Source organism: Pleurodeles waltl, chromosome 11 (genome assembly GCF_031143425.1).
Source record: "Pleurodeles waltl isolate 20211129_DDA chromosome 11, aPleWal1.hap1.20221129, whole genome shotgun sequence".
NCBI classification, from domain to species: Eukaryota; Metazoa; Chordata; class Amphibia; order Caudata; family Salamandridae; genus Pleurodeles; species Pleurodeles waltl.
Window position 1 is genome coordinate 983569317 of NC_090450.1, and position 14294 is coordinate 983583610.

Sequence of the window (14294 nt, forward strand, 5' to 3'; positions counted from 1 at the left end):
CCCCCCTGGTCTGCCCTCCGAAGACGGGGGTACTTACCTGCAAGCAGACCGGAACCGGGGCACCCCCTTCTCTCCATTCTAGCCTATGTGTTTTGGGCACCACTTTGAACTCTGCACCTGACCGGCCCTGAGCTGCTGGTGTGGTGACTTTGGGGTTGCTCTGAACCCCCAACGGTGGGCTACCTTGGACCAAGAACTAAGCCCTGTAAGTGTCTTACTTACCTGGTTAACCTAACAAATACTTACCTCCCCTAGGAACTGTGAAAATTGCACTAAGTGTCCACTTTTAAAACAGCTATTTGTCAATAACTTGAAAAGTATACATGCAATTTTGATGATTTGAAGTTCCTAAAGTACTTACCTGCAATACCTTTCGAATGAGATATTACATGTAGAATTTGAACCTGTGGTTCTTAAAATAAACTAAGAAAAGATATTTTTCTATATAAAAAACCTATTGGCTGGATTTGTCTCTGAGTGTGTGTACCTCATTTATTGTCTATGTGTATGTACAACAAATGCTTAACACTACTCCTTGGATAAGCCTACTGCTCGACCACACTACCACAAAATAGAGCATTAGTATTATCTATTTTTACCACTATTTTACCTCTAAGGGGAACCCTTGGACTCTGTGCATGCTATTCCTTACTTTGAAATAGCACATACAGAGCCAACTTCCTACAGTCATTTATAGTGGCTCTTCCCTTAAAGAACTCGAAATTGGTAAATACTTTACATAAAACAGAAATCCTCAAAGCCAAAGCGGCTCTCCCAGCACAGTGGGAGAGCCGATACTACAATATTCACTACACTCGAAAACTTGACTCATAATGCTTTGCAAGCATTTTTTTTCCACATTTTTGCCCATAACTCAGCCTGAGGTGGTCCCAGGACAATGGGACCACAACCAAAAAGTTCAGCACGGCACGCTCTTTCTTTCTGGGTCATCTCTGGGTCACCACACTAGGTTAGAGGGGATCCCAACATAACCCCTCCCACCACTCAGTGTCTTTTTAAGCGTTCTCATGGCTGGAACTTTTGTTTTCCGGCTGGGAATAGCTTGTGTTTAAGGACCTTGTTCGTAATATCATTGCTTTGGGCCTGCTACCCCTGAAAATCTGTAATGCACTATGCTCTTTAGGGGCTACATTTATGGTTACTCTGCATTATTTATTGCCATTTTCTTTTTGTGTTCTATGTTATATGAAGATTAAACTGAGTCTTATGGAGGATCATTTAAAAGCTCCTGCTCATGTTGTTTTTTCTGCCATGTTTCCAAGGCAACCTTTGAGTTTGTTTCCAATTTGTCATGCTTTTCTCATTGTCTGCCTTTAGAAAGTAAAGAAAGTGATTGGAATTGAAATCTGCCAAGAAGCAGTGGAAGATGCTAAAGTCAATGCCAGAATTAATGGTGAGTGGAGAGAGAGCGCCCAGAGACAGTTTCTTGCCTGAGGAATGCACTATATAAGACAACCCTAGCTTCAGTAATGGGGACATCTGTTAGTTATGTGGCACTTTCCTACTGGTGAACAAAAACCATTCTGTCTGGTGATGACAATAACGCGCTTTACTGTCACTTTACCTCAGTAAATAAATATGTAGGCAGTAAAATTAATTCAAGATCACAAATTTAAATGTGCTCTTTATGCTAAGTGTTAGTTTCCAACGTAAATGAATTAAAATTATAGGTGTCTGACCCCAGAGTGCTGCTAGCTCTTAGAAATAAGAGCACGTTATAAAAACAAATCTTTGCGTGTGCTAACCAATGGATATATGTTACAAAACAAATTGGATTTTGAACTGAATTGAGGAGTTGTCTCCAAAATACTCACCACCTTAAATTAATCCTGAAACAAATTGGAATTTGAACTGAATTGAGGAGTTGTCTCCAAAATACTCACCACCTTAAATTAATCCTGACATACAAATAGGTTGTTGTAAACTTTTATCAAACATCCTCAAGATAAAAAAAAACAACTTTAGTATTAAGACACTTCTTTCCAGGTGGACCTATAAGTGTATAGATAATGTACTTTTTAGTGCAAAACATCTGTGCTACCATATTGGGTATTTTGGTTTTTGCTTTGTGTAGATCAATCTGTCATGCCAGTCTACATCCATGATGTATTGGTAGTACTATATCCTGTATATATTCTCATTTATGGATAAATATCCCATTAATTTTACAATGACAAAACAGCCCCGCTCATGTGCTGTCATTAAGAAAATAATATTCATTCTGCACTATGATCTCAATGTCTGGACTCCTAAAATACTCTAAATGCATCTCAGTTATCAATGTATTTTAATATAAATGGGTATTTACCCTAAGACGAAACCGGATATCCATTATAGTATCTAGTCCTCCTATTCTCAAAGGTTACATGTCACCCAAGGTTACATGGGTCTCACTATACCATTGAAATGTTCATGATTTTGAGTAGCACATGATATTTTAAGTGAACATGGGAAGGCAGGCCAGCAAAATTGGCATTGAAAGGGCAGTGTGTTTGAGGTGCGACCAAGCTTCAAGTTGCCTGTGTCCTTATACCTGAGACCGGATGTTGCTGTTGACCCCTCTCTTTCAGTGCCTTAGCATAGGGTGAGGTTCTTGGTCGCGGGGAGATACAACGCGAGGCAAACAGTAGAAGAGCGGTCTGGTCCCAGGACGCGTTGTGGAGCACTTTGAAAACCTCTTCAGTTTATGCAGGAAGTCAGGTCCTGGTCGCTGCCGGAAGAGCCATTCTTTGAGTTCCAGGGACATGTGTACATTGTCTGGGTGGCTTATGGTGCAGTGGAGAGTGTGCATTCAGGACAGGAAGGAGGAAGACATAAAAGACCAGAGATTATACTGGATACTCTTGGCAGTGTAGATGGTTTTGAGCGTACAGTGTCAGTCTGGCTAGAGGATTTGAGAACTCCAAAGTGAGGAGGGAGGGGTGGCTTGAATTTAGACTGTTTTGGAATGTGAAGATTGTGGCTGGGAGGCACAGACATTTGGGGTTTAAAAAGCTGGTGGTGCTTTATATTTACATTGCCTCAATTAACGACATTCCTCTGGAAATGTCAGTGAATAGATCTGGAAAGCTTAGACAATGTTCAATAGTGTGGAGAGTTGAGCTTTTGGTTCTTGCACCATTAAATTAGAATCCAACAAGAATACTCTGGAAATTATACAGATTTGTTAAACAGATCGCGCGAGGACTCCCTTAGCAGAAGATCTTTTGGAATAATTTTAGACCAACCTGGTCCTCCTCATCTGTCGTGGAAACAAAAGTGAGTGAGGTATTCAAGCTCCAGTCAAGATAAACAGGTGGCGCTGGCAGAGACCCGGGTACAACTTCCTCAGTGTCAAAGAGAAAACGGCTACTGAAACCAAAGGCAATAAAGGAAGCTGAAATTGAGGCCGTGTGTGCTTCTTGTCTGAACAGAGTCCTGAAACCTACTGGAAAAAAAAGAGCTACACAGTCACCTTGGAGATAAAACTCTGGTTCATACAGAGGCAAACCAAGAGAGGCTTGTAAACTATAGAAATAAACAATTACAAAAGTATAAATCCGAAGTGGCACCAGCTTGAGCAGAACTTTCACTCTTGTTCTTTACTGTCCTGGTTTTTAACAAGTGTGAGATTGTTCATAACTAGAGTGGACCACTACAAATATATGTAAATAGAGATGTGCAGTTATACAGTGTATTTATTAATTGTTTTGCACAGGATGTTGTCCTCCTGCCTTCCAAAGCTTTTGGGATGGGGTCTGACAGAAAAATCAAAGGTTCTACTATCTCTGTGAACTGTGCTTTTTCCCTCATACCTCCTCACACACACTTTCAAGGGTGTATTTTTCCAGTGTATGTCCAATAATATTGGCTTTCTCTGTTATTGTGTTGTGTACAAATTAAGGCATAGTTATTTATACTGTGTACACATTAGAGGCGGTCAAGCCAGCATATTCACAGGGAGAGCTGAGCCAGAACCAAGACGCTGACATAACTGGAAGAGCCCATGATGAACGAAGCCATAGAAATGTCTGGCATTTAAATCGTGCAACAAACATCATGCAGAAATATGATAACATTTCTACAAAATTCAGCGAAGTGTATTTCTGTTTCATATCTCTGAATTGAGAGGCATTTATTAACAGTGAACGTTTTTAAACTTGGAACTTATGAACATTTGTGCCCTTACTTAGTGGCTGCAGTTCCATTAGAAAACTAAGAGACAAGTCAGTGCCCCCCATATGTAGCCTAGAATTGAATTATATGTTCCACGACTTTGTAGTCTAGAACTCAAACTCAAAACAGGATTTTGGACAGCACACATCCCGAACTCGCATATCTGAAGGTGCTATCCTGTGATAATGAAAAGGCAGGCTTTTTAAAAACGTATTTGCCTAGGAACTCACATTTCGGGCAGACAGGTTAGCCGTGATTGATCCCAAATTTTCTGGTTTCAGGCTGTGCAATTCAAGCACTAGGTGGTATCTAATTCTCTTCCCTCTTGATATCAAGGGTGGTATTGAATTGTATACTGATTTAATTTTTATAGCACTTGCTACACCTGACCATTTGGTAGATGGTGGGGGTGAAGGGCGTTAGTGCAAGTTTGTAGTGCAAGGTGAGAACATTTATAATCCAGACCTGTTCTTTTGTCTGTCCAAGATTACTACTCCAGAGAGGTTGGTGACAGCCAGGTGCAGAAACTTCACACTTTTGTGTTCCAGCATTGTAGGTGCTCCATGGTAGAGACTGCCTAGCTGTGAGAAGCAGCACTGCACAAAGGCTGTATGATCTATATCCGTGTTGGGAAACAGAGAATTTAAAACACTATCATACAGCCATGAAAATTCTATTATTTGAAGGCAGCCTTTTGTTTGTGTCGCCATTTGGAACTGCGTCCCTGTCCTAGAAATCAGACACACTTCTAACACGCACATCCTCGCTGGCCCAGTGTCTCTCTTGGTCAGATGGCTTTTGTGGCCACAGAGAAAGCTGGAGCAAGCGTGTTTAGAAAAAAAAAAAGTTGAGATGAATTCTTCCATTGAATTTTTTTTATTTTTTATTGTGCAAAGTGGAGAAAGAGTGCACATGAAAAGCCTGTATATACAGTCAGCCTTGTTCCCAAAGACATTGGGGTTAGACTCTGAGAATCAACCAGTCTTTAGGGAGGTCAGGGGATGCGCTGTGCTGAGATGGCTATTCATACCACCTCTTTCACAAAAAACACTTGCCTTTCAGAAGCTTCCCGCGCAGTGCGGAGTGGTGAAAGGGCTGATGCTTGGACACTGTAGGGTGCATGTGCCTTTTGTGTGAACAGAGGCTGTGAGCCCTCCACACGAACCCTCCTTGGTTGTTACCTTTTGTGAGCCTGCACAATTTCCCTTTTGTTTATTCCAGACCGTTTTAAAATGTAACCACTGCACTTGTTTCCATAGCGCTTATGATGTTTGGTTCTCTGTATCTGCCTCTGGGGGAGATGGGAACTGTGACATGTGCTAACACTTAAAATGTCCTGAAGCTGATGTGTGACAAAGCATGAAAGCAGGGAGATGGGTAAAATATCCGGGGGACCCCGATTGTCTCTGTTCAGGCCCTAAATCGTGCAAATGGCTGCTTGTGTAGCGCCAAATCACCTGAAAGTGCTACAATAACAGGTATTACTGCTCCTCAAGTGAATGATATGCATTTCAGGGTGGAAGGCCGAGTGGATAGCTCGGGGCTTGAGCCTGAGCCCCTAACATTGTGCATCGATCTAAAGTGAACTGACTCCCCAAGGGCTACCTAGATCTTTTCTGGCAAATCAACAGCTTCCAGTGCAACAGATTTAAATAGCTACTCATCACATGGAAGTTTCCTTGTTTGGGAACAAACCTATTTTGATTGTCTTGTTTAAAATATACCACTTGGATTAATTCCATGTAAAATACTTGCTTAGAAAACATCCTGTGGAACTTAAATTGGTCATTGAATGACTTAATTGCAACAGCCGCACTTTAACGTTGAATGTTCAGTTTTGTGGCAATAACCGGTATAAGCTCATGCTGCAAGAGCAACTGTGTTCTTGCTAACTCCAAGCATATTACAGGTGTGGAATTAACCAAAAGAGACATTCCATTAAAACCCATATACATCTGTGTAAAAGCATAGAACATGTTTTCTGCATTTGCAGCACAGTCCACATATTCATTTTGGTCTATGCTATTCATAGTCCTAGAAGGTCTCCTTTGTATCTGAGATCATGCCTGGATCTAGCATTTTGATAATCAGAACTCAGCTGAAGTTTGATATTTTTGAGCAGAAGGAAAAAACAAGACATTGTACTTAATTTGGGTACAGAGCGGAGAAGTGGCACTGTCCAGAGACCAGACAGGTGACTTATACAATTGTGTTTTTACCGCCCTCACTGCCCCAGGTGGACAATTCTGACAGATGTCTGGCTACCCATGGCACATCAGTCTGCCTGCGAGAGATGAGAGATAGGCAGCCCCCGAACCTACTCAAAAATAGACCTCTGAGAGCCTCAGGCATTGACCGAGCTGTGGCAAGTGACAGCAAGGCGCTTACTCATTCATTTACAGCTTTGTATTTAAATCTTGGACCAGGAGGGTGGCAGGTTATCTGCATCTGCAGAGATGTAACCATATGAAGGCTCAGCTCCTCTTGGGCTTTAGTGTCAAAGAGGGCCTCGGCTGAGCCCGGATCAGTTTCACCAACCTTCAATATACATGTGTATACACCAACAATGTTTAATACAAAAAAGGCAAGGCATATCTTGGAAAGTTAAGAACTCCTCTATTAAGCTAAAGGATTTTAATATTGAGGTAGAAAATCAAGTCTATTTTTTTTGTTTTACAGTATTTAGTAAGAAAACCTGTGGTCTTAAATAAAAAGTTTGAAATTCGAACTACAGCCATTACCGCAATTCCGACAACTTGGCCGGTGTTAAAGTGAAAATAGAAAATCTGCCCAGTTGAGATAAATCAAACCAATCCCCAACTTCTATGTTATGGCTAAATTGTGGTTGAAACAAAAAAAGAAAAGCACTATTAAACATTTTTGTTCTCCAAAATGTTCAACCTAAATGTCTGTACTAAATGCAAAATATACTGAAATGCAGCATTTTTGAACTATAGATCACTATATGTGTTTGAGACTCAGAAGTTTAGGTTTCATCCTGGATTTGGGGCTGAAACCTGCATAATTGCTTGTTGACAGTTTACTGTATTTTGCAACAAATATCTTGCAGTTCTAAGTTTTCTTTCCCTCCTTCTTCAGAGCTTACTAACATTGAATTTCGCTGTGGAAAGGCTGAAGACTTGTTTCCGAATTTGATTAACTCTTTGGCATTGCAGAACCCAGTGGCAGTGGTTGATCCCCCCAGAGCTGGACTGCGTAAGTGTGAGGGTTTTGCCATGGATAACGAATAAGGGGGAATTTGAGTTGTTCTGATCCCTGGGAGAGGTTGTTGCGGATTCCAGGACGTTTCACCAATGGAAATTCCCCAACACACATAACCAGCTGACTTTCTTGTAGAAATTTGGGGTTTTCTGTAAGGGGGACACATTCCCCACACTGCCTAACTTTTGTTATTCTGTGCCACTTTTCACTCTTGTTATTTTGGGAAAGAGTGGTATTGCAGATTGACTAAAAGGAGGTGAGCTGTGACCTGAAATGAAGCCATGATTGGCTTTCATGACCCTCCCCAATCTTTTTTTGCGGGTTTTCTTCTCCTGCAAGTCCCCTACTTTCTTTACCCTTCTTTTATAACAGGTGGGATACGTGCACCTACCCTGAAGATCTCGCCACATCTTTTTTTCCCTCCAGCTAGATCCCTAGAAGTCTTTGTGTTACATTTCAGTATGCTGAAACAGTATAGACACTAAAATGACTAGAAATGGCTAATCCCAGTTCATAAGCCTGCATTAGATCTTATGGCAGGAAACAAATCCTCACATGTAAGAGTAAAATGCATATCTTCCTAGTAATCAATATTTTTTTTCTTGATGTGCACTCGCTAATCCTTTATTTCTTTCTGATATATGTCCAGATTCCAAAGTGATTTTGGCTATCCGCAGAGCTGAGCACCTAAAGAGGCTCTTGTACGTGTCCTGCAATCCCAGAGCTGCCATGAACAACTTTATAGAGTAAGTTGTTACTGAGGTTTCCTTCACAGGCCTGTGTACTACCCTTTGTCTGCCTAGCAACATTTTATTTTTTATTTTTTATTTTGCAGTATCCATCAGGATTGCACCTCCCAGGAACATAAAATGGGCTATTGCAATTACTCATATGATCTTACACAGAATTGTTAATGCAGCAAAGAGGCATTTAGGGTGTCTGAAGTTAAAATACTCCTCGCAATTCCATGCATAACTGAAAAAGGAATATGTATATGATAGGAAATTAGCTGAAGGTGTAGCATAAAGGGAAAGCTGCCCCCCAGAATCAACATTTTGGTGCTAGCGCTACATAAATATATGACCAGAAACTGCTTCCATCTATTTGTAATAGAATTTTTCATGTTGGGCGCAATGCACATGAATAAACATCATCTCACCCATTAATTTGAATGGGTATCCACCCTGTGCAGTTTCCTTCTTAAAATGAGGAAATGGCAAAGGGGTTCAGCTGGAAGGTTTTAGCAATGGGAAATAACCTATGATTTAGGAGTAACTGTCCCCTATAAGAGATACCTTCAGCATACTCCCCTTCTCAATTTGTGTGTAGATTCCCCTACAAAGAGAAATAGTGAGGTGAAGACAACATTAGACGAGGTAGGCCTACACCAACTGATTCCATAGAACCTACTGACCAAAGCGTAAATGGCCTCTGGAGGAGTAACGCCTCTACCATGCATCTTAAGTGGCCGCCTTATGTATTTCTCCAAGTGCCTGGTAAATACCACTGAAGCTCTATCAAGCGTGCTTTAACTCCATCTGGACGGTCTGACCAATGCCTAAAGTAGCTGAGGGAGATGTAGGCAGTAATCTGTTCGGCAGTGGTGGCCTTTGCTGCAATTCTTCTGGCATTGCAGTCCCCAAAGGTGATAGAATTAGTCAAGTAAGAATGGAAGTCAGTGCCCGACATCAAGGTTGTGCACATTTTTCTTAGCTTAAGATGCTTGTGACGTGGAAAAAATTCAAGGAGCAAAAACCTTCCCTTTAAATGGACCTTCAGCAATACCACAGAAGCCATAGATGAATGAGCCCGCAGACCACTTGCTCTCAATAGAGCCCAGTGTACATCTCAGAGGCACTGTTAGAAATGGGGTCTCTAGTTGGCAGTCAGTTTGCACCCTGTCCAAGTAGGGACCCTCACTCTAGTTAGGGTAAGGGAGATACACAGCTCATACAAGCCCTGCTCACCCCCCCATGGTAGTTTGGCACAAGCAGTCAGGCTTATCTCAGAGGCACTGTGTAAAGTATTTGTACAAACACACACCATAACACAGTGAAAACACCAGAAAAGCACTCAACACCAGTTTAGAAAAATAGCCAATATTTATCTATATCAATCAAGACCCAAACGACAAAAATCCAACATACACAAGTAGAAATATGAATTTTAAGAGCTTAAACCCTTTTAAAAACACTGAAAAACACAATTGCTCCAACTGGGCCTATCACAATGTCGTTGACTGAGTCGTTCCCTACAGTCTGACGCCACTCACGGTTAGGGCGGCGCCGGCCAGAGTCGCACGGACCCCCAGGTTCAGTATCTTTGGTAACAAAGAAAACAAGCTGGGGCACGGAGTCGGGGAGGTGCAGCGTCGTTGGATCCGGTGCGGCGTCCGCTACATACTGCGCAGCAGGGGAGGTGACAATCTGGTGCGGTCGATAAATCCGGCAGGTCAAGATGCGTTGGGCGACCTCACGGGGTCGCGGTCACACCACGGGGCTGCTGGCGCCGCAGCAGAGTCGCGTGTCATGGACGTTAGTGGCACATCACTTCGGGACTCACTGAGTCGCGGAACATCAACAAGGCTGTGGCGGCGTCAGGCCCGCGGTGTCGATCGGGGTCGTTTCACTCCAGCGGGGACCACAGATTCGGGTTGCAGGCAACCCCACTGGTTCTAGAGTCGTCTGGAGTTAGTGTGCCTGGATCTTCTTGTTTTCTCACCAGAACTCGCTTCCAAGGGCCCAGGAACTGGATTGGCGCCACTTGGCAACTCACTGTCCTCAGCAGGAGGACCCAGGTGCTGGTAGGTGAAGTCTTTCAGGAGGCAAGCTCAGTCCAAGCCCTTGGAGAAACATCACAAGTAGGATTTCAGAAAGCAAAGTCCAGTCCTTTCCCTCTTAAGACAGAAGCAGCAGACCAGCACAGCAAAGCCATTGGCCGAGAGGCAGTTCCTCCTCAAGCATCAAGTTCTTCTCCTTGGCAGAGGCTCCTCTTGATCCAGAAGTAATCTGATAATCTGGGGTTTTGGGTCCACTACTTATACTCATTACTACTTATACTCATTTCTGCCTTTGAAGTAGGCAAATGTTAAAGGAAAGTCTCTGTTGTTCACAGGATCCTGCCTTGCCCAGACACACTCCCAGGGGTTGGAGACTCCATTGTGTGAGGACAGACACAGCCCTTTCAGGTGCACTTATCAGCTCCTCCCTCCCCACTCTAGCCCAGTAGACTCATCAGGATATCCAGGACACTCCTCAGCTCCCTTTGTGTCACTGTCTAAAGGTAATTCAAAGCAGCCCAACTATCAGTCTGACTCCGATGTGGATTCCACAGGCAGGCAGAGGCACAGAATGGTTAAGCAAGAAAATGACCACTTTCTAAAAGTGTCTTTTTCAAACAGACAATCTAAAACCCAGCTCTACAAAAAGATGTTTTTTTTTTAAATTCTGAGTTTAGAGACCCCAAACTCCAAATCTCCATCTGCTCCCAATGGGAAACTTAAAAGATATTTAAAGGGAGTCCCCATGTTAACCTCTGGAAGGGATAGGCCTTGCAATAGTGAAAAACAAATGTAGCAGTTTTTCACTATCAGGACATGTAACACAAACACACAAGTACATGTCCTACCTTTTAAATACCCCGCCCATGGGGCTGCCTAGGGCCTACCTTAGGGGTGACTTACATGTAGTAAAAGGGAAGGTTTGGGCCTGGCAAGTGGGTACACGTGCCAGGTCAAATTGGGAGTGAAGAACTACACACACACTCAAACTCTCTGAGACATGTTTACAGGGCTACTCGTGTGCGTGGCACAATCCGTGCTGCAGGCCACTAGTAGCATTTGATTTAAAGGCCCTAGGCACCCATAGTGCACTTTACTAGGAACTTACCAGTAAATCAAATGTGCCAGTCATGGAAAACCAATTGCCAATATCTTTTAGTCATAGAGCACTTGCACTTTAGCACTGGTTAGCAGTGGTAAAGTGCCTAGAGTATCAAAATCAGCAAAAACGAGTTACAACACAACGTTCAAAAACAGGGGGTCAGAAGCAAAAAGTACAGGTAAACCACTGCAAGAGCTGCCAGGGCCAACAGGCATACACACCTGATGCTCACCAGTGCACCAATGAAGAAAGACTTCCAAAAAGAGCTATTTTTTCCACACTATTTTTGCCTGCATGCTTACTCTTTCTTGAGGAAAATCTACTCACCCTCAAAGTCAGTGATTTCACTTTGACAAAACTAGTGATCTGCATTCAGCATAAATTAGCTGGCCAAGACCCCTGTTGCTAGATGGATCACTTCTGGCATATCCTGCTGCTGTACCTTGCACACAACAAATCCTCATTCTAGTGTCAAAGCACACTCCAGTAAAGCTAGGGTCAGTGCCACTTCATTGACTCTGAAGGATTCATCTCCAAGTGATGTACATTTTGGTCTGGATGTTCTACGAACTGTATTCCTCTAGGCTAACCTGCATAATGTTGCCTCTTCTCTTTATATTCTCTGCTGTAAAATACACCCACAATGGGAGAACAACAGAATATAGTAGAACCAATAAAGTAACAAGTACGCAATAGTTAATCTTTGTCACTCTTACTCCTAGTATATAGGTTTTTTCCCCCCTATCAACACCTTTTACCCAACCCTTCTCCCAGCAACTTGTTGATTATAGAAAAGAACAGACGAGGTGCCGACCTGCGTGAGGGTAAAGCACTCTGGCTGCATATGGTGCACAACTGCATGCGTGGGAGCGGTTGCACAAAGCTCAAAAGGGCCCACTGCAAAACAGTTTCCATTCTTAATAATTATGGTGGCGTGGTACCTATAAATGAAGGGAGGCGGGTGTCCTCACCAGGTGCAACAGTGACCACTAAAGGAATCTACGCTCTTTGATATATACTTATAAGGTGTGTACAAAGGGGTTTGGAATTAAGCATCCATCATGCTGCTGCTTGTCTGCAACTTTAAATCTATCATTTAGGTGCAAAGGAGATATTGGGTGCCATGGGATAAGGCAGTAACTTAGAATGGCTTCCCCCACCCCATGTCGCGGTTAATTTCGCTTAACTCCTTTATCAGCCCCTTCCTGCTCTATCTTCTACCACTAAGCCGTGACTAGGATTTTCTTGGACAGAAATTGTGTATTACGAGTTAATAATTGTGCTGCCTTGCTACTGCCTTCAATTATCACTAGCTATTGTAGTAATTGTTGGCTTGACATGATTTCACAGATCATGGTGTTTTATTTGCCCACTGACTCAATTAGTTTTTCTTTGTTTTTTTCCACAGCCTTTGTCGAGCCCCATCTAACCGCGTCAAGGGATCATCATTCCGGCCTGTGCGGGCAGTGGCTGTGGACCTGTTCCCACAAACCATGCACTGTGAGATGCTGATTTTGTTTGAGAGGGTGGACTATTCTAGCAAAGCCTCTGCTAATCCGACAGCAAATGATATTCCTGCTGTACCTACATCCACTAGTAGTGAAAATAACAAACCAGCACAAGAATTAGCAGAAGAAATGGACTCGTCCATCTAACACCATTCTGTACTGTCCACGTAATCCCTGTACAGCTGTGTCTGGAATGTGGAATGCTTTTGGTAAGAGAAATGCTTTACTTTAAAAAACAAAAAGTGGACTTGATCGATCCTACAGCAAATTATATTAAGGATTTTTGAATAAATAAGGTGAAAGAAACACCATTCTACGTTTGTCCTGATCTTCTCTTTCTGTGCCAATCTGTAACCAAATACTAAAAGCTGTAGACCCTAAATGAATGTATGAAAAAAGTTATTACTCCGTCTAATCAGTGATCTGCCGCTTGTATCTGTAAAAGCCTACTGACTGTAAAAGACAGTTTAGAGAAATGATTTTCCTGCGCTCTTCTTAAAGCACAGTGTCTTTGAAGTGTTATCAATTTGGCTTAATTGGGAGCACAAATGTTGATTTATATTTTTTTATATAGAACTCTCATGTGCCCCTTTCTTTTATGTTTGAAGAACAATTGCTATCTAGGGTTCTCTAAACAGAGGCCAGATCCAACCAAACAGAATTTTGCACCCTAAGCCCTCCTTCATGCTGCCCCTCAACCAGGTTCTGCCCACTAACCAGACCTGCTATGATGGAAAGCGATTCAAGATCATTGCAGGTCTGCCTCATTCCCTCGGAACAGGGCTGACTGGACCTTTCAATCTCTAGCCTTCAGCCACTCTCTTGGGTCCTCTGAGCCCTGAAACTAAGCCCACAGAAATCATGCAGCTATTTTGAGGCAAGTTACATGACATCCCAGGCAGGTGAGTCCTCTCTCGACGAGTTGATGATTGGAATGGTGGCATGGGTGATATGTCAGTGAGTGGGACAATATCCTCCTTGGTTCAGAAAGGTGTAGGGGATGCTTTTGGTTACCTAAATACAGATGCTGTAGAGCAAGAAAGATTAAGGCCCAGAGGCAATTTTATTTATATATTTTTTGAAGATGTTCTCTATTCCGGAGTCTGAAAGCAGAGTGCTGAAAGCAGAGTTTGAATCTTTTGATAGGCATTAAAATCAGTGGAAACAAATTGTGTGAAACCAAAAGGCGAGGAGAGTAATGGTTTTGAAGAAAAGAGGAGCAGGTAGAAGTAGCTTACGGAGTTGGGTTAGTGCTAGGTTGAAGAAGGCCAGAATTAGGGAGAGGGTGAGGGTTACATAGAGGTTGATGGTTAGATATAGATGTAGGATTAGACTTATGGTTAAGAAAACATTCATTAGAGGTAAATCCAAACCATATGAACTGAACTAAAGCTCATTTACATGGACACAAACATGTGCTTAGTACTTGTGGAAGTAGATACATGCTCTGCATAATTCTTGGATCTAGTGTTGGGCTCCTCCCTTGGTTCACTGTGTGCATGGGCAC

The 14294-nt window shown here is 42.6% G+C and overlaps 1 protein-coding gene across 4 annotated transcripts in view; it reads left to right on the forward strand.

Annotated features, from left to right (window-relative positions):
- TRMT2A (tRNA methyltransferase 2 homolog A) overlaps positions 1-13093 on the forward strand; it is a 65574-nt gene extending 52481 nt beyond the window's left edge. For all 4 annotated transcript variants that reach the window (XM_069215279.1, XM_069215276.1, XM_069215278.1 and 1 more), the window contains exons 9-12: positions 1339-1414; positions 7276-7392; positions 8048-8144; positions 12688-13093. In XM_069215279.1, coding sequence (XP_069071380.1) covers positions 1339-1414; positions 7276-7392; positions 8048-8144; positions 12688-12934 — 537 coding nt within the window. In that variant the 3' untranslated portion in view covers positions 12935-13093. The remainder of the gene's footprint in view (positions 1-1338; positions 1415-7275; positions 7393-8047; positions 8145-12687) is intronic.
- The last annotated feature ends 1201 nt before the right edge of the window (positions 13094-14294 follow it).